Source organism: Apteryx mantelli, chromosome 16 (genome assembly GCF_036417845.1).
Source record: "Apteryx mantelli isolate bAptMan1 chromosome 16, bAptMan1.hap1, whole genome shotgun sequence".
Classification (NCBI taxonomy): Eukaryota; Metazoa; Chordata; class Aves; order Apterygiformes; family Apterygidae; genus Apteryx; species Apteryx mantelli.
In genome coordinates this window covers 1,091,588-1,113,302 of record NC_089993.1, presented here as the reverse complement: position 1 = coordinate 1,113,302, position 21,715 = coordinate 1,091,588, and the positions used below count along the sequence as shown (strand labels likewise).

General features: G+C 42.7%; 2 protein-coding genes and 1 long non-coding RNA gene across 10 annotated transcripts in view; 1 reads left to right on the top strand and 2 right to left on the bottom strand.

Moving 5' to 3' along the window:
* Window positions 1-9,172, bottom strand: part of IFT140 (intraflagellar transport 140) — an 81,413-nt gene extending 72,241 nt beyond the window's left edge. The window contains exons 1-4 of the mRNA XM_013939938.2: window positions 8,929-9,172; window positions 7,448-7,669; window positions 2,440-2,561; window positions 1,639-1,781 (exon numbers count right to left, since the gene is read on the bottom strand). Coding sequence (XP_013795392.1) covers window positions 1,639-1,781; window positions 2,440-2,561; window positions 7,448-7,669; window positions 8,929-9,141 — 700 coding nt within the window. The 5' untranslated portion in view covers window positions 9,142-9,172. The remainder of the gene's footprint in view (window positions 1-1,638; window positions 1,782-2,439; window positions 2,562-7,447; window positions 7,670-8,928) is intronic.
* A 5,349-nt stretch (window positions 9,173-14,521) lies between these two features.
* Window positions 14,522-18,478, bottom strand: LOC106482419 (uncharacterized). Of its 3 annotated transcripts, none has more exons than XR_010885812.1 (4): window positions 18,426-18,478; window positions 17,489-17,675; window positions 15,761-15,841; window positions 14,522-15,182 (listed from the first exon to the last, which is right to left on the bottom strand). It is a non-coding gene; the product is annotated as an uncharacterized lncRNA (long non-coding RNA). The 3 variants fall into 3 exon arrangements; XR_010885810.1 differs by lacking the exon at window positions 18,426-18,478 and adding an exon at window positions 17,985-18,419; XR_010885811.1 differs by lacking the exons at window positions 15,761-15,841; window positions 18,426-18,478 and adding an exon at window positions 17,985-18,419.
* Window positions 18,479-19,116: 638 nt separating this feature from the next.
* CRAMP1 (cramped chromatin regulator homolog 1) overlaps window positions 19,117-21,715 on the top strand; it is a 51,698-nt gene continuing 49,099 nt past the window's right edge. For 2 of the 6 annotated variants that reach the window (XM_067306013.1, XM_067306012.1), the window contains exon 1: window positions 21,291-21,374. In XM_067306013.1, coding sequence (XP_067162114.1) covers window positions 21,325-21,374 — 50 coding nt within the window. In that variant the 5' untranslated portion in view covers window positions 21,291-21,324. Of the gene's footprint in view, window positions 19,317-21,112; window positions 21,145-21,266; window positions 21,375-21,715 lie in introns of those variants that run through there. The other 4 variants (XM_067306017.1, XM_067306015.1, XM_067306016.1 and 1 more) reach the window with 4 other exon arrangements.

The following is a 21,715-nucleotide window of genomic DNA, read 5'->3' as shown; positions in this document are numbered from 1 at the left end:
TTAGCAGATGCTCCGTGGTCTTTAATCAAATCTCTTTTGTGCTATTTAGAAAAATTGGAATAAGAATTTTTTAGTGCATCAGACAAATTTAAAACAAGCAAATTTTTCATTTATTTTTATTGAATGAGTTTGGTCTGACAATGCTGATTACAGAGGTAATTTTCAAGTCACCTTTAAACTCTTTGAAAATAACAACTGTTTCTGAAATTATGACAGATAGCTAGATTAGGACATGGGCACAAAAATATGTATGCTCAATCAACTAAAACAATGAGACTATTCAAAAGAACAAGGCAATGTAAATTTGACTGAAATTTGAAGTTCAGACAGGAGGCCCCAACTTCAAAGAAAAGGTAAGGACACCCACTTGCAGGATAGCGTGTCTGTCCCTAGATGGTGCTGTGCATCACCATAACAGTTGTTCTGGAAATGACACTAACACACAGCTATTCAAAGATTCGTTTCTTGTACAGTTGTTTCAGAAGTGCTCTGTGTGGCTTTTATATTTAAATGGTTCATGTTTGGCAAAGTGGCTCGTACCTCATCAACCAAATGAAGGTACAGTCCACTGTTCTGCAAAATAAACACCCAGCTAGACAACACCACTCCGGCAATCAACACAAAGCTGCATTGGTGTTAGTTATGGGTCTCATTCTTGCTAATGTAAATACTGAATCATGCTGTAATTGAGTTGTGGAACTAGCATAACTTAAATGGATTTTCGGAGTTGTTAACACTTGATTTGAGAGGATTACATACTCAAATTACCTACCAGAAACACAGAATACTTGTCACGCACATTCTGGCTCTCATCCCAAGGGGTAACAGGTTAGAGGGAGACAAAAGGCAACACCAGAAAAAACTGGAGTAGGAAGAAAATTAGCTGAGAATAAATTAATAGCCAGAACAGAAAAAATAAGGGGAGGAGGTATATGCCAGAGAAAGAAAAAGGATTTTAGGAAGAAAACTAAGGAAATAGAAGGAAAAAGTCCTGTTAATATTCTTTAGACTGAAGCATTGTTTCAAAGCACAGGGAAAGAAGTGAAAAAGTAAATTAATAATTTCACATAAAAATATGTTCCAGTAGCATCTGACTATTTCTAGCAAAACCACAACACATGCATTATTTTCGATCTTCGTACAAAATGAGGACAATTTCTACTTCTATTTACTTTTGGGTGTTAGAAATTGCTTTCCTTCTCCATTTGAAAAGAGCTACATGTGAAGCAACGACTAGTCAGGGCTTTTTAAAGTGACAGAAATCTAATAAGCTGTTCCACTTGTCAGAAATGTCAAAACAAGGACTATTGTCTCCTTTCAGGAACAGGAATAGCTATTGCCCTTTCAAAAGCAGGCAGTCCTCATTTGTATTAAAAGGACAGAGTGTCTACTCATCTCTCAACTTTCACTTCGGTGGGACCCTAATGCAATATCCATAGAGTTCTTTTTGCACAGCCTCACCCTGAGCATGTTAGCATTTTCATTGTTTTATTCACTTTTTCTTACCAGACATTCTCCAGTTCCTATGAACACTCTATCCTGTTGAATATATGAAAACAGGATTATCTTGCATTAAAGTGTTTTGAAGCACTAAGTAGACAAATTTCCAGCAGACTGGAAATGTGTTTTTGTTCTTACCATCTGCCAAAGTGATAAAGAAGGACAGTCCTTCCTGTGGACCCATTTTCAAAGGTGGTCCTGTTCCAGCTTTTCTCCAGTTAAACATATCCAAGGCCCTCTCATCACCACTCACTGCTGCTTTTGCCAGCTGCATGAAGTCCCTGCAAACAAGCAGAGACACTTATTTCCAGTTCCTTACATAACACCGTGCTTTCTACCCTATATGTGTTGGATGAGGACCTAATAAAGCACATAGTAAACAGGTAAAAAAAATGTTTCAACACACTGGTTGGAAAAGGACAATAAACTCAAAAAGAGAAGTAAAGAAAAATACTAATACTAGTTTTAATTTGTACTGTTTCACCTCTTTTCCCTAAGCATTGTTATTTCTACAGAAATGTGAAACAAACAAGTGATCCAGGCAAAGAAAATTATGTTTTCTACTATAACTGCGTCCTATTTTTTGCTTAGAGAAGAAATTCATAATAATGTTTAAGAACTGATTTTTGATGTAATTATTGCTACCAATAATTTCATGTATAATTGTGAAAAGCGGCAAGCACTCTGAAAACACTATCAGCAACATTGCTACATTAGAAGAACCAAAGGAAGAAGAAAAAAAAAGAAGAAAACAAAAAGGTCTGTAGCTCAATACAGAACACAGAGCCAGCTACTAGAGAGGGAGAAGAACCTGGAATTAGAGGACAGGTAGGAGGAGAACTGGGGCGAGGGGAAGCCTGTCTGGGAACAGGCTTGTCCTTCCGTGGAACAAGAGAAAGACCTGGTCTACCAGTGCTCTCAAAGGGGCACCATACTTACTCGCCAGGAGGGGGTGGTCGAAAGATACAGTGAGATACGTATTTTCCATATTCATGTTTCAGCAGGGGAGGACCCTGCACTCGACCTCGCTGGTCCATTCTCCATAGAACCAAGACCCCATGCTAGAAAAAGTAAACAGTTAATTCATTACACTTTCCACACAGATGAGAATCCAGACCCAAACTACTCAGTGCACACAAAAGTATCAACTCAGTAAACACTGTTTTATTGACAGAGCAATACCTGTCCTTCTATTTAGTTGACAAATGCAATTGCTCCTGCCTAAAACCAAGACACAAGGAATAAAAATGTTTTTATATTATGTGCTTATTTTAAATCACGTTGTCTAAAAAGGCTTGTTGGTCATACCCATTTCTAGTAAAATGACACTACAAGGGCAATTAAAACGGCCGTGTTTTTCCCTGCAAGTAAGCATACACAGATATTCATTTAGGTAACTGCCTTTCCACTGTATTCTTGCAAGAAGTCAGGTTGCTAAAAGAAAACACAGTAAGCTACAGGATAGTAAATGAAAAGGTATGCATCTCCGAATAAGTGCATATAACACACACATATAGAAGATCGTGGGTATTTGATCAGACATGTGAAGTCCCAGGATGCAGATCACCTGTCTAGGGAAAAACTTCAGAAATTCTGCAGCTTTTTCTTTCTTTCATACGGTAGACATTTGACTACAATGAGAATTCATTTAAAAAAAAAAATCATAGCTGAAAGAAACACAGGAGCTAAAGAAACGAAAGACTGGTTAGCTAATTCATTCAACAGGAGTCAATAGAAATTGGCTCTGGAAAGTAACCACACTATTTCCTTCAGCATAACTTTAGAATTATCTTGAGCAACATAGCTTTTACCATTTCTTTAGGAAAATGTTCAATAGTCTAAATAGATCGGACTCCCAGGAAATATTTTTCCTGACACTCATCCTAACCTTCCCTTTCCTTAATTCCATTTCTCCAATTTTTTCTTACCTATCTCATCTCAAGCAAGTTTTCATGCTTCCTGATATTTTATATCTGAAGACTGTTACTGTATATTATTATGAAGGATTATATTCTTAAGCTTCCATTTTGCTGCCAATTTTATATAACAATTAGGAATATATAACCTGGACTTTTCTTTTCTCTATCCAAGTACACATACTTTCTACAAAACAAACATTTGCAGCATAAATAAGAAATAACCAGTATCACACAAACAAAGTCTCAGTTGCTGGCTTTTCCGAGAGCCAGAACACAAGCACACGCACCAGAGAAAGGGCAAATACTGTGCAAACCTCTGAGCCTGGCACAGGTTTTGAAGTTAACAAGCATTTTGCTGCGCCAGCTCAGGATGAGTATGAATTTCAAACCCTTGCTGACTGGAAAGAAAGGAGCAGGCAGAGAAGCAAAAGGACAGTGCAGCATGACATACACATTAACAATCCCAACAAACCGACTTACACTACAGTTTCACAGCTGGAATTTTAAGACTATTATTATTTATTATTGTCATTATGTTAATGCCAAGGAACCAAATTGCATTTGGAGGCCCCCTGTGTAAGCACTGCATGAAAAAAGTCACAATTTGCGGTCTAGAGTTTAATCTCATTTTGTTTCATTAAGACAATCACAATAAAAAATGTATTATGATTTTCTCTATTTTTCTTTATTGCTTTTAATGGAATAGTCTAGAAATGAAAGACTAGTAACAGTAGTATACTGCATACACTTATACTTTACAGTTCTAACTCGAACCCACAGGAGATGCAGCTGAGGCCTTCCAAGGTAACATCCCCTTCTTTTTTTCCTAAATGCTCAGAATCATAGTTCTAATTTCTTTTCAGCAGTAAGATGATAATATTTATACCATCCAATATTCTTTACCAAGTGCAATTCTGTCTCTTTTAGCTTAAAGACTGTGCAGCTGTGAAACTGCTGTCCTCAAGTTCCAAGAGGCCACTCATGGTTCACACAATGCTTCCTGCTTATCTCTGGGAATCACGTGATCCTATGATCAGAAAGTTTGTCTTATTGGTTGCTCTTCTAACTTTTCCATCAGCTTTAAATGTCACCAAAGTCCAGGGATTCCAAATAAGAAAGTCTGCACCACTTATAAGCTGGAGGAAAAGCCTGCAGCCTCCTAAGGCTGTTGACATTCATTCCATTCCATTCAAGATACCCCACGTTGAGAGCATCTCTCTATGTCTGAACGAGACTTGGCTCCTTTTGCACAAAGGCCACTCTCTCTGCTTCTAAAATAACACCAACATTCAGAAAAAAATGGAACTATCACATGAAAACCAAAACTATTTAAGGTCATTTGGATTTTTATCCTCTAAAACACATAGACCCCCCCAGTTCCTCTATTCCAACCATGAGATGGGTTTATCTAATGAAGGAAGCAAATCTTGTATTCCATTAGTTCAATTCACAGTACGTGTCTGATAATGCCCTATGCCAACACTTTGAAAAGATATATGAGACATTAGCAAGTGTTTTTTACATACTGGTTTTGCAAGGGTTACTGTAAAGGGAACTCTTTATCTTCCAAAATGCATTTGGGAGTTAGCATTTGCTTGCCAACTTCTGGCAAAGTCTAGAATCTGAAACCAAACTGAAGTCACTGATTTCTGTCTAAAGATAAACATTTATGAGGTAGATGAAAAAGCAAGGTAGAACTCAGAATAAAAGCATGTAAATCTACTTGTAAGTTATGCTTCCATACTCAGTCATAAGTATAACAGACTGGAAAGAAAAGCTCATTACATGTTCTAAGTGTGACAGCGGTTATAGAAATGATGCAGAACTGAGCAGCTTTCAAACAACATTTGGAAAGGACAAAGGATATTGATCTTCGAATCTATGAGATTCCCTCTTAAGGTATCCCATATCTTCTCAATGACTTTTAACAATCTAAAGCTTTAGCTTTTATAACTTTCATTATAGAAAAATAGAAAAAAATACTTCATTATAGAAAAAACCTAGAACCTTAGGATTCTCTTGTGTGATCAAAACCTGGAAACTGGCTGAATAGCAGAGCTCAAATTGTGATCAGTGGCACAAAGTCTAGTTGGAGGCCAGTAATTAGCGATTTACCCCAGGGGTCAATACTGGGTCCAATACTGTTCAGTTTATTCATTAGTGACCTGGACGAAGGGACAGAGTGCACCCTCAGCAAGTTTGTGGATAATACAAAACTGGGAGGAGTGGATGATACCCCAGAGGGCTGTGCTGCCATTCAGAGGGACCCCAACAGCCTGGAGAAATGGGCAGAGAGGAACCTCATGAAGTTCAAAGGGAAGTGCAGAGTCCTACGCCTAGGGAGGAATAACCCCAGGCACCAGGGCAGGCTGGGGGCTGACCAGCTGGAAAGTAACTCTGCAGAGAAGGACCTGGGAGTCTTGGTGGACAAGTTGACCATGAGCCAGCAGTGTGCCCTTGTGGCGAAGAAGGCCAACAGTGTCCTGGGCTGCATTAGGAAGAGTGTTGTCAGTATGTCAAGGAAGGTGATCCTCCCCCTCTAAGCCCATCTGAGGCCACACCTGGAGTGCTGGGTCCAGTTCTGGGCTCCCCAGTATAGAGATATGGAGCTATTGGAGCAGGTGTGGCAAAAGGCCACTCAGATGATTAGGGGACTGGAACATCTCTCATATGAGGAAAGGTTGAGAGAGCTGGGACTTTTTAGCCCAGAGAAGAGAAGACTGAGAGGGGATCTTATCAATGTGTATAAGTATCTGAAGGGAGGGAATAAAGAGGATGGGGCCAGACTCTTTCCGGTGGTGCCCAGCAATAGGCCAAGAAGCAACGGGCACAAACTGGAACACAGGAAGTTCCGTCTGAACATGAGGAAAAAACTTCTTTATTGTGAGGGTGACAGAGCACTGAAACAAGTTGCCCAGAGAGGCTGTGGAGACTCCATCCTTGGAGCTATTCAAGGACACAGTCCTGGGCAACGTGCTGTAGGTGACCCTGCTTGAGCAGGGGGGTTGGACTAGATGATGTCCAGAGGTCCCTTCCAACCTCAACTACTCTGTGATTCTGCGAAGAGCTATATCTGTTTTAAAAATGTGATTACTGTCATCTGACACCAAACAAATCAATACGAAAAAAGTCTGGTCATAAATACAGGGCTCTCTACAAAGAACTAACTGCAGTTGCATTAATGTATTCTCTCTGCATAAATAAGGTTTCAGTTGCACTCTGTGTCACCTTCTTCTGTCTCAGCAGCATTTCTTCTTTTCTAATAAGCAAGAGGATAAATTCAGCTGTGATTCTTAACAGTTTTTCTGTCAAATCCAACAATCAATAGCGGTGTAAAATTATACAAAAAATTTACATGGTGTAAAATTATATTTTCCTTTGACTCATATAGACAAGAATTCTTGAAGCACAGAACTGAAATTCTTGGACACGCTCAAGTTTGTATCAAGGAGATGATAACAAAAACAGACCTATTTTATTTGCTGACTTAAGAACTGGCAAAACCAGAATACTCTATGAATACTTAATCCTGAATACTAAATATTCAATAGCTAATTTCTCATTTCACTATATAAAATGGCAAACAGCTCATTAAGAAATAAAGACAAACACATTTCAAAATATTTCCACAATATATTTTCAATAAAATAGGTGCTACTTATTGAAAACAAGACAACCTACACTAACACAAGAGAAATTAGTATGTTTTTAAGTACTTAAGTGAGGGTAACTATGTGTGTGCAATGGATGAATATACTGCAGCTCTGTTACAGAACTTTGATTCTGGACATCTTGGTTTTATTCCTGAGTCTGTCAAAAAATTCCTGCAGAGACAGGAGGAAAAAATTCCAACTTTCTGTGCCTCCGTTATCCCATCCATTAATTTGTACCTAAAGCAATAAAATTGAACTTTCCCCCCCAAACTAGTAGTAGTTTGCTAGTAGTCCATTCTACAATCCTTTTCTATCAGTGGGGTTTGCAATGTTGTGTTCCACATCAAAAACACTTTTGGCATTTCAGCTGCTTACCCTATCACCACACACAAGGCGGGTACCATTCGTACTCCAGTTTAGAACCGTAATTTCAGCATTATGATTGGGTGGTACAGTGTGGTGCTCCTTGTCTTGTTTGTTAAGTACCACAACTTCTCCATTCTCCCAGCCTGCTGCCAAAATCAGTCTGGAGGGCTGCCAGGAAAGGGATGTGACCCGAAAGCTTCTTTCAACATGTGCATCAGACACATGTTCTCCCTGCAAATGGAAATAAAGTGCAGGGTCAGTACAATGGAAACTCAGCACCAGGGTGCAGCCACACCTTCAGACTTGCTCCCCAATCAACAAGACATTTTTCTGTCTTATAGAACAGACGTTTAACAGAGCATCCTGCAAAACATATGAGATGGCTACATAAATTTCATTTACATCTGTTTTACATGCATTAAAATGTACTACGATATGCAGTACATCCACTTCAAAATTGCTAATGAAAACACAGTGGTATTAAAAGCGACTGCCTCACTCTGCTTTTCCAGGCTATTTTTCCCTCAAAGTATTCATGAGCAGCTCTCACTGAATATTGAACTTTGATTCCTGTAGAAAGGATGAGAAGGCTTCTGCTAGGTTTGAAGCTAAAAGCCAACTTTTTGAAAAACAATACAGCAATTTTAGTGAGGATACAGAATACTCTAATGTTAAACTCTTAAAGTTACCCCTCCTTTGTGCATGGTTTGCTATGAGTTGCTCAGGCAACTCATTTAATCTTTGCATCTATTTCACTATTTGTAAAATTCAGATGAGAGTTTTTTAGAAAAAGCACTTTGAAATGTATGCATTTTATAGGCTACTCATATTAACAGACTTAAATGTTTACATTACACCTGTTGCTTGATAGGTTATAGTATAATTTCCCTTAGAGCAGATACTTTTTTCCCCCAAAACAATGCAAACCAAAGTGTTACAAGCCTCTTGCATGAAGTTTATCAGAGTATGAAAAGAGGAAAAGACCTGTCTACAGGCAGAAACTGTATTAGGAACCACCTACTCGATTACCTGGCTCTAGCAAGTCAGCTTGGTCTTGAGATGGAGGAATGATTTTTTTTCTTTACATTTCTTCTCTTTTTTTTCCTTTACATTTTATTTACTTAGTGTTTCTAAAAAAAGAAGTATGTGTCTATTTTATTTTTAAGCCTGAAATTCTCATACCATGAGGACTAAGTGTCTTAAGTTTCAAAAGCAAATTGGTAACCATCACAAAAAAGACCTAAGAACCATAAAAAAAAAAATTCAATTGAAAGATCAATATAATTTATGAAGAACTTGTTATGAAATACCTGTAACCAGTAACTGATAACTGACTTGTCCTAAATTGCATGGGACATGAATAGTAATTAAAATTGAGAGAAGGATTAAAGGAGCACAAGTAAGGATACAAATATATATAAAACAAAAGCAAAATTTTAAAGCAGCAAAATGACACCAAGTCCAAAAGCAAAGTTTCTGACTATTCATACCTGTTCCAGATAGATATCCACACAGCCCCCAGATGTAGTGCTGATGGAAGCGACTGCCAGGAGCGGATGAAGTGGGTGCCATGTTATATGAGAAGGGGAGGCAACTGAGTCAGGAGCTTCTATTCGATGATCCACATAAATAGCCATAACAGAAACTGTCACAGACTGCAAACCTGTCCAAGAAAAACAAACATTTCTAACAGGTAAGAGCATGCTAAAAATTGGAGAAAAAAATAAAGATACAGTTTTATCTTCTAAATATGCTTTATAAAGAAAATTAAAAAGGTTGAAATGGTATTTTTGAAAAATGCTTAGGAGTGCTGGCCTTATAGTCCATAGATTCAAGGTTCACATAGCCTAGTACCCAACCTCTCCCAATGGCTTGTGCTGGTTTATTTCAAAGAACACCAAAATAACTCAAAATTTACCAGAAAACTACTTCCAGTACTTCACATCCAAAGATGGCAATTACCATACAGACAGTGAGCTCTTATGTTGCAAAGCTTCATATTTGAGTTGTCTTTCAGAATAACTTTTAACAGTTGACACCACTTTGAAACTTGTTTTGTCATAGAAACTACGCAGTGGATTAGTTTACCTTGTGCATCCTCCACAAAGCCACTACCTACATTTGAATGAAAATACTCAAGAACGTGAAAACAATGTTCTTTTCAGAGTTTTGTGTCCGAAATGGGGCAGGTCGCTAATAATCTTCAATATGTTATATACAGAGATGATTTGAGGAATTTGTGTTGTGTGATTTCACCAGTTTGCTTTAAAAAGAAAAACAGCTGCAGAAAAACCAACTCTTAAACACCTCAGCGTTATTAGCCAACAATGCCAAGATCTGAAAAGACCGGGGGGGGGGTAACGACAAAAAAAACTTGGGGTTCTTGGAAGAACCTTGGAAGGTTTAAAAGGCTCCTTTGACATTGCCGGGGGAGAGCGAGTTTTTGTCCTGAGCTGCCAGACTGCGAGTTAAGAACCGGCAGGCACATGTACAGAAGTTCAATTAGCCTAGATCACCAATCACACACTAAGAGAGGATGTAAAATGGATATGAACATAGACTCTTGTTTTAAAGTCTCTTCCTTTCAAATATTATGCCCATATTTAAAGCGAGTATTTTGTTTTAAGAAGGTTATGTTGCCTTTCCCAAAAAAAGAAAAGCAAAATCAGATTTTGCACCTTTGCCTAGGTAGGTTAGAAGAGCAGTTAAATGCATTATTGATACCGGGATAGGAAAACTAACCTGTACAGCGGAAAGAATACATAGAATAAAAATAAAAGACTACTTGGCTCAACATTTACAAATGAAGTAGGTGCCATTTTTAAATAGATTGCTAGTTCAGTATCTTGCCTCTAATGTTAATGAGAACAACACAAACTAGCAGATATCAAAATAGAAACAAGTGTAGCTAGCCTTGTTAAAAGATGAAATTGCTTGTTACAAGAGCCATTCAGTTTATCTCCCCACTAATTCCGAATCCTCTACACACCTGCAGCGGCACACAAAAGAGAAATCATTCAAGTAAAGATGGGAGTGGTGTTCATCTTTGTTTCATGTTTCTTTTCTTAAAAGCTGTTCTCTTAAACCTCCAGTTCTGTTCTGAAATACTCCCCCTCATTCTATCACTTTCATTCTTATTTTGCCTGCTTCATTTCACATTATTGGGGAAAGAAGTTATTCCACATTTGAATACGAGTTTTATATTGGCTCAGAACTTTAACTAATAGAGAAATTTGTTTCAGGTTCAAATGAAAATTTGAGATGCCTAAATAAAAAATATCTGGTATGAAATAAAGACTATATGAAACAAAACCACACTGCTGTAATTTGTTTTCTAGAGCCACATATTTTTCTGCTAAGTGTTCATTGCATCTGCAGTCATAAATATATTACTTGAGTTCCCCTCAGAGAGGTAAGTTTTTAGCTTTAGAAGCTGTCTCTTGACCAACTCACATCAAGCCATGTCATCTGCTTCACTACACATGAGTGTCAACTTGTTACAATTAAGGTAGGCGTAGCTATCTATCCATTTTGGCATTAATGCAGAGCAAGAACAATCTTTCAGCCAAAACTAGGTATGTTTGAAAAGGCAGACCAGCACTTACTAAAGCAAGATCTGGTGATATTGTGTAAATTACAGACAATCCCTAGTATTAGATAACCACCTCGATAACTATGCAAAATGGTCTAGGAGATTGCTATATGTAAATAGTTTATATAAGTAGATCTCTCATGGCACAAAATCACTTAAAATCATTCATTATGCTTGCTGTAATCTTGGGAATTCATTATCCACATATTTACTGTTGCTTGAAAAGCTCGTGCATTTACACTCTAGCTGACAGATGCCTCTCCAAAAATGTCTTATCAAGGAAGAAAAATAAAAACAAGGAGCAGAACTACCTTTTATATATGATTCTGGCACACCATGTTCTATTTTTTAAAGGCTAAAAGACAAGAACTTCCTTAAAATCAAACACTGAGGAATGAAATAGAATATGATCAAGTCCAGGGATCTCATCTCTTCCATCATATTAGATATTTGAAAAAAGCAAAAATTTTTGTTTATCATCTACTTGAATCATTGTCTTTAAGGCTCTGGCTTGATTAGCATCCCAACATACCTGACAGACACTTTTGAAACAACCCACAGGTGCTTCATAAAAACTTATCAGTTCATATAACCTTTAGGACCATTAATGTCTATAGACATAGACAAGTACAGAGAGAGATTCAAGGTCATTCTCTCCCCCTGTCTTTAACTAGTCAGACACAAGCCAGCGCTAGTCCAAATGCCATACATCCACACTAATACGGTTCCGTGCTGGGAAACCAGGTCCTTCAGGAAATCAAGCCTGATTTTAGATTTTATTAGCTCACAGGCCATACTACACCAATACAGTTATATGGTTTCTGAACTAAAGCAGATTGATGAATGGCCACCTCAGAGCATGGGCAAAGGAGTCACATTTGTCTGCACCCACCAACACAGACATACATAAGATTGCATTGGGACTCATAATAACTGTATGAGTAGGGGAAGATTATGCTTTGATATGGGGCGATTTCCCTCCAGACAAACCTCTCAGCTCATTACTTAAAAGCCGACAGTTAAAGAATTAAAATGTATTAAAAGGAAAATAGGTTTTACTTGTCTGGTTTGAAGTTCTCTCGGATTTAGGTGAGTCTCATTTCTACAAATGACAGAAGTGAGCCAGAATGAATGTAAATATTTCAAAGGGTAATAATTTACGTTCAGAAAAAAAGTTCTTTTCATTTATGCTATTCTGCCTTTGGTGACAGTTCTTAAAGTTATTTACATGCTCTGTGTGCTAATGTTATCAGCACATTTAGAATCTAGGACAGCTGAGTGAGATTAAGCTTACTGCCATTATAGAACAGTGACCAGCCCACAAGCTTATCAGAAAACCCATCACCAAGCATATCGATAAAAGCTGTTTTTCTGTATGCGTTGCTGCGATGTTTCCCTGACAGACTTTTCAATTACCTATACAAAAATCACGGCTTTTTCTTACAATCCTTATCTGTAAGAAATGTAAGCTTTTTAACTTTAAAATGTTTAAAACAGTCTGCAAAAAAAAACTAGAATGCAAAATCAAGTTATGCTATAAAAGCATGGTAAGTGGCTAAATACTCTTTTTTCTAAATAGAAAAAATCTAATTAAATCCTGAATCTACAAAGAGGGAGATGGAGTGAAAAAAACATGCGTAGGAACAAGTCCAGCCCATTTCTAACGTATTCTTTCCTGCGTACAGTGTGCTGCGTGGGCCGAAACCATCCTGTTTCGCAGTGGGCAACTTTTAAACGTTTTTCCCAAGAACCAAGTAACAACGGACAACTCAACGTCCCTCCTGTCCTGTACAAAGCGCTTCGTAAGACCAGCGGTAGCCGGGAAGGAGCGATTGCTGCACGCTGCAAGCGAAGACCCTGCGAAGGCCCGGGTCCCGCACCGCGAGCCGCCGCCGCCGCCCCCGCACTGCCCCAGGACACCCGCCCGCTTCCGCCGCCGGCAGCGGGCGCCGCCGGGGGCCGGAGCGGGCCGCCCGCGGCAGCCCGCAGCGGAACCGGCGGGGCAGAAACGCGGCCTGCCGCCCCCGCCCCGCAGCCCCCCGGCGCCGCGATCGCACGCAGCGCGGCTCCCGAGCAGGGGCAGGCCAAGCCGCAGCGGGCTCCCCGGCGGCCCGGCGCCTGCCGCCCGCTCTTACCTGCCGGCGGCACCGGTGCGCAGAACCGGCGGCGGCAGCACCGCTCAAGGCCTCACTCGCTCCGAGATGCTTAGCGTTACCCCTGACAACGGAGAGAGCCCCTGCCACGGAAACTCCCGAAACGGAGCCGAAGAGCCACGGAAACACCCGAAGCGGCCCGCTGGCATAGCGGAGAGAGACGGAAAGTGTCGAGCGCAGCGGGCGCGCGCCCCCCGCGGGCAGGGGGCGTGGCCAGCGCCGACCGCCTCGCCGGGGGGGGAATGGGGCGCGTGCAGCCGGCTCCCCTCCCCCACGGGGACCTGGAGGAAAGCGGCCACCGGTCCGGTGTGACCCTCCTTCGCCTCCCGAAGAGCCCCGGGCAACACCTGCAAAACCCTCCTCGCTGCCACCTGGGGATGTGCGGTCAGGGAGGCTCCGTCTAACCCTACACAGGGGCAAGCCACAGCGTCGGGCCTCTGCGCTAGAACCAGCTCTCTCAGCCACCAGGCCAGAATATTTTACAAATTAGAGCTGCCACTTTCCAAGGCTGCCAGCAGCCTCAGAGGGCTTCAGCTTCACAGGCCCCTGTCCCCCCACACTGCCTCTGTGCAGAGAGACAGGGACAATCCTGGGAAACATGTCCAAGCACATACTTGCTTTCAAACACCCACCCACCTTCGAAGCTTTGGTGAGTAAGGCCCAAAATCATAACAGACATTTTTAGCAGCAGCAGCTGCTGTCTCCAGCATTATGTGAATTAACCCCATAGGGAAGTGTTACTAACATAGATGATGGATTATTTAACAGCCTACTCTTTAAAGCACCCAACTCAGACAGCCCTCCACTGACTTACATTTGACCTGGAAGTTCCCCTGTTTCCTGGAAATCAGAATTTTAATCACCAACCGCTCAGATCACTGTTCATGTATTAAGTGTCCAATGCAACAGGGCCTGGTCTGATTGAAGCCTACTGTAATACAAACGCACTTCAGGAAGTTAAGTAATTCTACAGTCCAGAGTTCATCAGTGCTTTCAGAACTTGTGCAGGAAAGTGATTTTAACTTATTAAAATAGAAGCAAAATTTTTCTAGTAACATCTAAGTAAAGATAATGACCTCCAAGACCTCCTGCTGCTGCCCTCACAAACCACCCTTCCTCTCCCTCAGCACTGCTCAGTGCCCCCTGTATGGCCCAGCTCAATGACAGCACAGCTGCACCTCTCTAATCTCATCTGTGCTGTGCCTGCCTTCAGCCCCAACAGCCAGGTTTACTCAACACATTTGAGAAAGATGCAGTTCTCCAAGACCCAACCCTAATACTGCCCCATATAAACTCTACCATCAATTATAACACCACTGAAGTCGCGGCAAGTCCACATGAATTTGCATAAACAAATTTTAAAAGTGTATTTGAGAACAAAAGTCACACCTCCACTACAACTGTAACTGATAATTTACACACACACTAAATTATGTCAGCTTTGGCCATAGATGAGGCTGTTAGTTTAAATGGTGTATCACACTTTCCATTTTGAAAGAACACAAGAATCTCTGGGACCTTTCTGGCAGGTAAAAAGCAATTTTTTTTAAATCAATAAGTAAGTAGTACTATGTGGGAGGCAGTGCTGTATATAAACATGCTGTGCATCTTCTGGAACTTAAAGGCAGTTCCCATTGGCTTCAGGCTTACTCACAAGCTCAGCAATCCCTTTTAGAATGAGTTATGCCACGAGCAGCAAAATTCATGAAGTCTTGTTTCCCTGTAGCTTTGCATCTCATGCTTGAATTATCTTCTGCCTAGCAAGGCATCAGTTCTAACTGGGTCATTTATAGCATTTCTTTTGGGTGGACTCTTGGATTTGTAATAACAGCCTTGGCTAATTTTGCCACCACTCCCAAGGTAGAGTTACTAAGTTGTTTTTTGGTTCCATCCAGCTGCATATTTTCACTGTGCAAGCAATATTTAAAATGAAATTAGGTTGAAGTTGAGTCTCTGAGCAGACTGGAAGGCACCACATATGCACAGATAGTCTGGTTACCTGAGGAAACAAGGTAAGAAAGCTATTGTAACTACATAGTACAAGCAAGTCAAAAACATAGGGCTAGTAGAAGTCTCAAGTAGTCATCTATAGTCCATCTTTCCTCTCTTGGCTGGAATAAAAATCCAATTACAGAAAACATTAACTCTTAAGTGACCAGTTTTGTTTTAAACACAAGTCATTGTGAAAGCTGTCTTACACTACACAATGTTACATAGAAAGTTTTGCCTAATACCTAAACTGTACATTCCTAGTTGTGTAGACTTCAGAGTTAGAAAGTTCCCTCCAATATTCAGTGGATAAGCCCTGTTATAAAGGCAAATTAATACCCTGTCCTAGCATTGTAAGACCCTCCCTCCTCTGAGTACTGCCCTCACGAATGATGCTTGACTACTAGCAAAGGATAGGCAAAGAGCAGCCTTCAGCAGTAAAGTAACACATACTGCGTTTCACCCCTTGTTTTAAGGGCTTGACCTCAAGTGTTGAGAAAAATAAAGCTGTATGATTAGGTGCTTCCTATTTGGTAAACTGTAAAGGAGTAACAATATAAGTCTGGCCTTCAGTTTAAATCCTCTTACCTGAATAGGGGAAAAGAAAAAACTGCTTTAGTAACACAAAGACCATCCATTATCATTTGCCAGATTTAACAGCTGAAGAGCCTTTAAGAAGAAAGGAGTTATGAGTGAAATTTAATAGCTTCTAAGTAACCTTGAGGGAAAATATACTATACTGATGGCTTTTTTACCTAAGATCACCGGAAAAGTAGTTTAATGTTATAATTAGTATAACAGTCATGCACATTAGATGTAAAATTAAAAACCCAACATAATACACTTAAAAATATAAACTTTATCCTTTTGCTAGACAAAACATGCAATAGAGGAAAACTATTTGTTTCTATGAAGCATGCAGTGCCTGTAGTTATTTATACCTTAAAATACACAGGATGTGCAACAAACCCAAATTAATGTTGCTGCCTAGTCTAGAAAGCCATAGAAAATACCTTTTAATGTTTATTGCTATCTGTGAAAGTCTTCCAAAGCATGATCGCAGTCCCTCCATATTAAAAAGAAGAGAAATTCATGTGCCTTGACATACTCAACCTACTCCCTGCCTCTCAGATCTTGTTCAATGCTTTTTTTAATTCGTTCTTTCACATTTACACACTTGAGCAATTTCACACCTTAACAGTCCACTTGAGGCAGTGGAGCTATTCAAGCATATGTAATTATTTACATGTACAAAGAATAGAAACCTTCAACTCTGAGCTCCTTGGGGAACCAAACATATCTTCATATCCGTTTGCAAAGCACCATGGAAATACTGTATATGGCACTGTACATACCAAATGCATCATTTCCTGTCAGTATTGTTAAATTTGGCTGAGGTCAAATCAATTTGCAACACTATTTGGTGTAAGCCAGAAGATCTTGGGCTACACCATAACAAGACTGCAAAATACACTTTATACAAAGAAAACCTAATTAAGGTATAGACTTAAATTTAAAACTGGATAGCAGACCATGTTAACAAATGAGATCATATGCAATTTAGCTCTTTTTGATTCACAAACTGTATTTAGAGCAATAAGCTTGGTTAATCACAACTATGCAGAATTGCATATCATTACAGAATATTTACAGGAGATGAAGAGAAACTCTAGGCATGTTCAAGTAAATTTAGTTCACCGTAAGATATGTTCCCAACACTCTCCATGGGAGCCCACTCTGAGAATCTACATATGGTTGTGAAGTTTTTGAATAATTAAACCATTACTTTTAAGTTTAGTTTGTGAAGATTTTCCTCAAGGGAAGAAGATTAAAATAGCTTGTGATTTTCATGATTAAGAAGAGACCTAATATTCCCCACCCCCAAACAATTTATTAACAGCCACTAAAAGAAAAAAATCTCACACAGCACCAGCTGTAAGTTTCACAGGAATCATTTTGCCAGCAGTTATCAAGAAATCACTACATATAAATATCAGGCAGTAGCTGCTGGAAAAATTGCCTAAAGGTTTAGTTAGCAAGTGAAATTCAAGCCCATTGACATAATTCTGTACCTTACTGAATAAAACTTCCTAATCCTTGGAGATGGTTTCAAAAAAAAAAAAAAGAGAAACATCCCATTTTAGAGCACCTACACAAGTGCAAACTTTGCAAAGGAAGTCTGGAAGTTTTAAATACACTAGGCATTCCTGAGAGATTCCACACTTCTTATTCCACGTATGTTACCTGTAGCGCTAAGACCACTAAAAAATTAGAAGCCTCCTTTTAGCTAGAGTATTTAATTAATAGGCAGCATACCATCAAATAAGCAATGGAGAAGGAAGCTCTTCTGCAGCCCCCCTGTGCCCAAGGCTCTGCTTGGTCAGGAGCCCTCTGAGCTCAGAACATTCTGGAAACCCAGGCCCACCATTTCCCAAGGGCCCCAGCTGATAAGCAGCCCCCAGTGCTCAGCTAAGCTCCCAGCATTCACCGTGTCTTAAAAACTCTGGAAAAATAACAGGAGGTCAGCAAGAATTAGCAGTTTCCTTAGTCTACAGCAGAGTCATTAACTCCAAGCTCTGAAGAGACGCATTACACCAGTGCTTGTGCACTGGGCAGTCAATCCCGCAGCTCCATCCCAGCAAAGCAGGTCTCCTCTTCACCCAGCAAGACTAAGCAGCTTTTCAGATGCAACAACCCAAGTATTTTATTCTAGCTTAAACCTAGGGCCTGGCCCCATGTAAGCATGGGGAGTTACAGGGAGAGAGCTGCCCCCCAACTCACTCAGCAGAGCAGGCCCAACACTGTCACTCACCCTCTCGCAGGCACAAAGAGGCAACACGAGCCGGCAGAGCCAGCTGCCGCACTACACTGCTGTCTACTGGGTAACATTTCAGGGTGACCTAGCCCCACCATACTGCAAGCTGCTTTGAGAGGAACAGGTCACATCTGTGCCAGCAGGAAGTCCAACAGCACTAACAAGCAGGTGCCAGCAGGAAACTCCGTGGCTGAAGGCCTTTGTGCAACAAACACAGGCAAGTCCTGCACTGCTTTTACCCTCTGGCTTAAAACCAGAGCAACGAGAAGCTACAGGGGACCCCAGCAGAGCAGTAAAGCAAACGAAGCAAAGCAGCAGTTACGCAAAGCCGCAGCGCATTGCACAGCTGCAAGGGCAGGAGCAAGGCGCGCTTCCCGAGGCGGCCGCCCCGCTCCCCAACAGGGAGCTGCTGTCACCGACTCGGACCTTTCACCGGACCTGCCAGCCCGCCCCCACCGCTGCCTTCCGCTCAGGCGCCACCCACTAACAAACGAAAGCCCCCCGACGGACAATAAATAGAATGTCGCATGCAAATGAACACCTATCTGACCAATGAAGGTCTGGATTATGGCCAAGAGCCCCGCCTATGCGGTCCTCCATTGGTTTTTTCTTTTAGCCAATCAGCAGCTAGCTCTTGAGGTTCGTCTCGCCCCCTGAGGAATACAGGCCACCTCCTCTTCCTTTGCGTCAAGCTGTCGTCACCCACCTCGCGCCGCTCTTTGATTGGCCAGCGCTAGGGTCGCGGCCCCGCCTCCGGCCTGGCGCCCGCTTGCCGCCAGCCAATAGGGCGGTTTGTTTGGGGTGCTGGGGAGGGGAGTGTCGCGCGCGCTCAGCTGGGCCCGCGCCGCCGCGCTCCGCCCCGCTCCCCCGCCAGGCGCAGGGTGACTAGGAAGCGGAACAGCCGCGGCCGGGACCCCGATCCGCGGCCCGTCTGGGGCCGAGCGCGGGGCCCGAGGGGGCGGCGGGGGCAGCGCGGCCGAGCCTCGGGCGCGGAGGGGCCGCGGCTCCGGCCGGGGGCGTTGAGGCCCAACGGGGACCCGTCGGTTGCTGGGGCCGGGGGGGCAGGGGCCGCGGCCGCGGTCGCGGGGGAGCCTGGGGAAGAGTTCGCCTCCCCGGTGGGGAGCGGGGCTGCCGCCGCCAGCAAAGCTGGGAGGGCCGCCGGAGGCCGCTGGGGCCGGGCTGCTCTCGGGGTGCATCGGCATCCTCCCGAGCTGGCGGGTTTGGGGTGCAGCCTGGGCGTGCCTGGGGCCGCGGGTGCCCGAAGATCCGAAGCAGCCACCACCGGGAGAGCTGGAGCGCGGAGGCTGCAAGGCGGCATTGATGCGGCAGGTAAAAGCCCAGGCGGGGGATGGCGTCTCTTTGAGGGCGGGCTGTGGCGTGGGGCGGAGGGGGCCAGCGGCGCGGAGGAGCGGCGCTTCGCCCCCCGTGGGGCGCGCGTGGCGGGGCCGGCTCGGTCCTCCGGCAGCTGCGGTCCCAGCTCTCGTGTCGAGCCGTCGATCAGCGGGATAACGCAACACCTGGGTCTCTGGGGAGTTTGAAGGCATGGAAAGCGTGTCCTCCGAGAGGCGTGGGGGGGTTCTAAGAGGCAGAGTGAAAGGACGCCCACGAAGTATGAAGATCTGGAGGACGAAAGCGATAAAGTGGGCAAGATTCTCCTTTTGAAAGAAGAGAGCAGGTGTCAGGGGAAAGAGGAAGAAGAAAGCATCTGAGACGGATAAACTGGGTGCAGAGCACTGCTGGAGGGGTTAGTCAGGACATGGTAAGGAGCCAGCTGTTGGGAAGTGGGGTAGACAGTGGGATTTGCTACCCTAGCCTTGTAACTGCCACGAAGACATGCTCTTTTGGGCTAGAGGTCTTTTTATTCTGTTACTAGGGTTGCTGGGAATACCAGTAGATGCATCATTTAATTTGTAGTAATAAAACTAAAATTGAAATCAAGGAGGTTTAAGCTCTCCTTAACTGAAGCTTTTGAGCACAAATTGTCAGAGAATTTAAAGATTTCTGTCTTTAGAACAACTGAAAATGTTGTGTTTTTAGGTGTGTGGGGGACCCTTTTGTATTTGTACTTAGTGATCTGTCAGGTAATAGTTAACCCAGTTTTAATATGAATTGAGATCTACAGTTCAAACCAGTTTGTTAGGCTATTTGCAAAGAATGGAATGTGCCCTATTGGTAGATTCAGTGGTTTAGCTGAAAATCATTAGATTTTAATAATATTTTATATTAGAATTTTAATAATAGAAATATAAGTCATCAATAATAATTGCACAAAATTACATACCATGTAATGCTGATGCGTCTGGTTTATTTTAAAACACATTGTTTTGGTGTCTGTCTTATCCATAGTAATTCCGTCGCTTTAGTTGTGATATTGAGAATTTCCTTCTCTTGTTGGTATTTATCTTTTCCCTTAATTAAAGTTGGACTGTGGCTTCTGCTGTGGTGATAAGGCATTGCAACCGATTCTTCTTTCTGTTTTGCTGTAGCAGGGTTTCTTGGAAGTTGGCTTCTTTGAGGTGTGGTGTCAGTAATATTTTTATACTCTTAAAAAAAGGAGTTGTTATTGGGCTTTAGCAGATGATATGATTTAATGCTTTAAGTTTTTTTGTCTGTGTCTGGTATTTTGTTCTGAGTATTAAAAAAATTTAGTATATTGAGCAGATTTGTGAACCCAAGTTAGAGGCAGAGTGAGTGGTCATCCCAGCAGCAGGTCCAAATGTCAAACTTGGAATTTAAGGTGTTTTGTGATGCACTTCAGAAAGTCCATAAGTAGCCTTCTAGCAAATAATGCTTTAAAACTTTTTGCACTTGGCCAAGTGGCTCTTGGAGTTGCACACTCTGCATTGAGGTGAGGGGGGGAAAAGCTGCTGCAAATGTCTGTGGAGTTTGTGGGCTTTAAAATAAAAAAAAGGGGGGGGATGCATTAATTTTAAAGAATGCTGGAAGTTGCTGACGTAGCAAGCAAGAAGTTCGTGGCTTTGGAAAGCCAAATCATCTCCTGGTGTTCGTCGGTTTTTAAACGCAGACGTTGACAGGCGATCAGCCTCCAACGCGATGCTTCTTTGCAAAGGCGGCGAAGCTTTTGGGGCGCCTTGTGCACTTGCTGGTCGGGCACCTTCCCGGGGAGCGGAGTTGCCGTTTGGGGAGAAGCCGAAAGGTGCCGGGCCGTTTGGAGGGGGTGGGGGTGGAGGGGGGGGAGTTGGAAATCTTTGTAGCCTTGGCCAGTCCCAGCCCCAGAGAGAGACACACACACAGAGAGAGGAGGAGAAGCTGCTGCTGCTGCTGCATCTAGGAATATGAATTTCCCCCCCTCAGCAGGTCGGATCACCTCGGCTCCATGGTGAGGAGAAAGAAGAGCCCCCCTGGGCCTGAGGAGCAGCACAATGGGTAGGATGGGGTGGGGGCGAGGCACTTTGCGGGGCCCCGGCCCCGCTCCGCGCTGCCCTGCTCCGCCGGGGCTTTGGTGGCTGGTTTTTCTCTCTGTGTGTCTGTCGAGCGCTTCCAAACGCCTGAGTTTGGCTTGGCAATTTCTCTCCCAAAGGCGCCCCTAATTGCTCCAGGAAGGTGCCAGAGGGCTGCCGGGGGAGCCTGGCTCCCTTTTAGGCTGGTTTGGGGGGTTTCCTGTGGGGCTTTCCCCCTCCCACCTCTCGGCACAGGTTGTTGGGTCGGGACAGCAAACGAAAGGGGATTTAGTAACAAACAACGGCGGCCATGTTGAGAGGAATTTC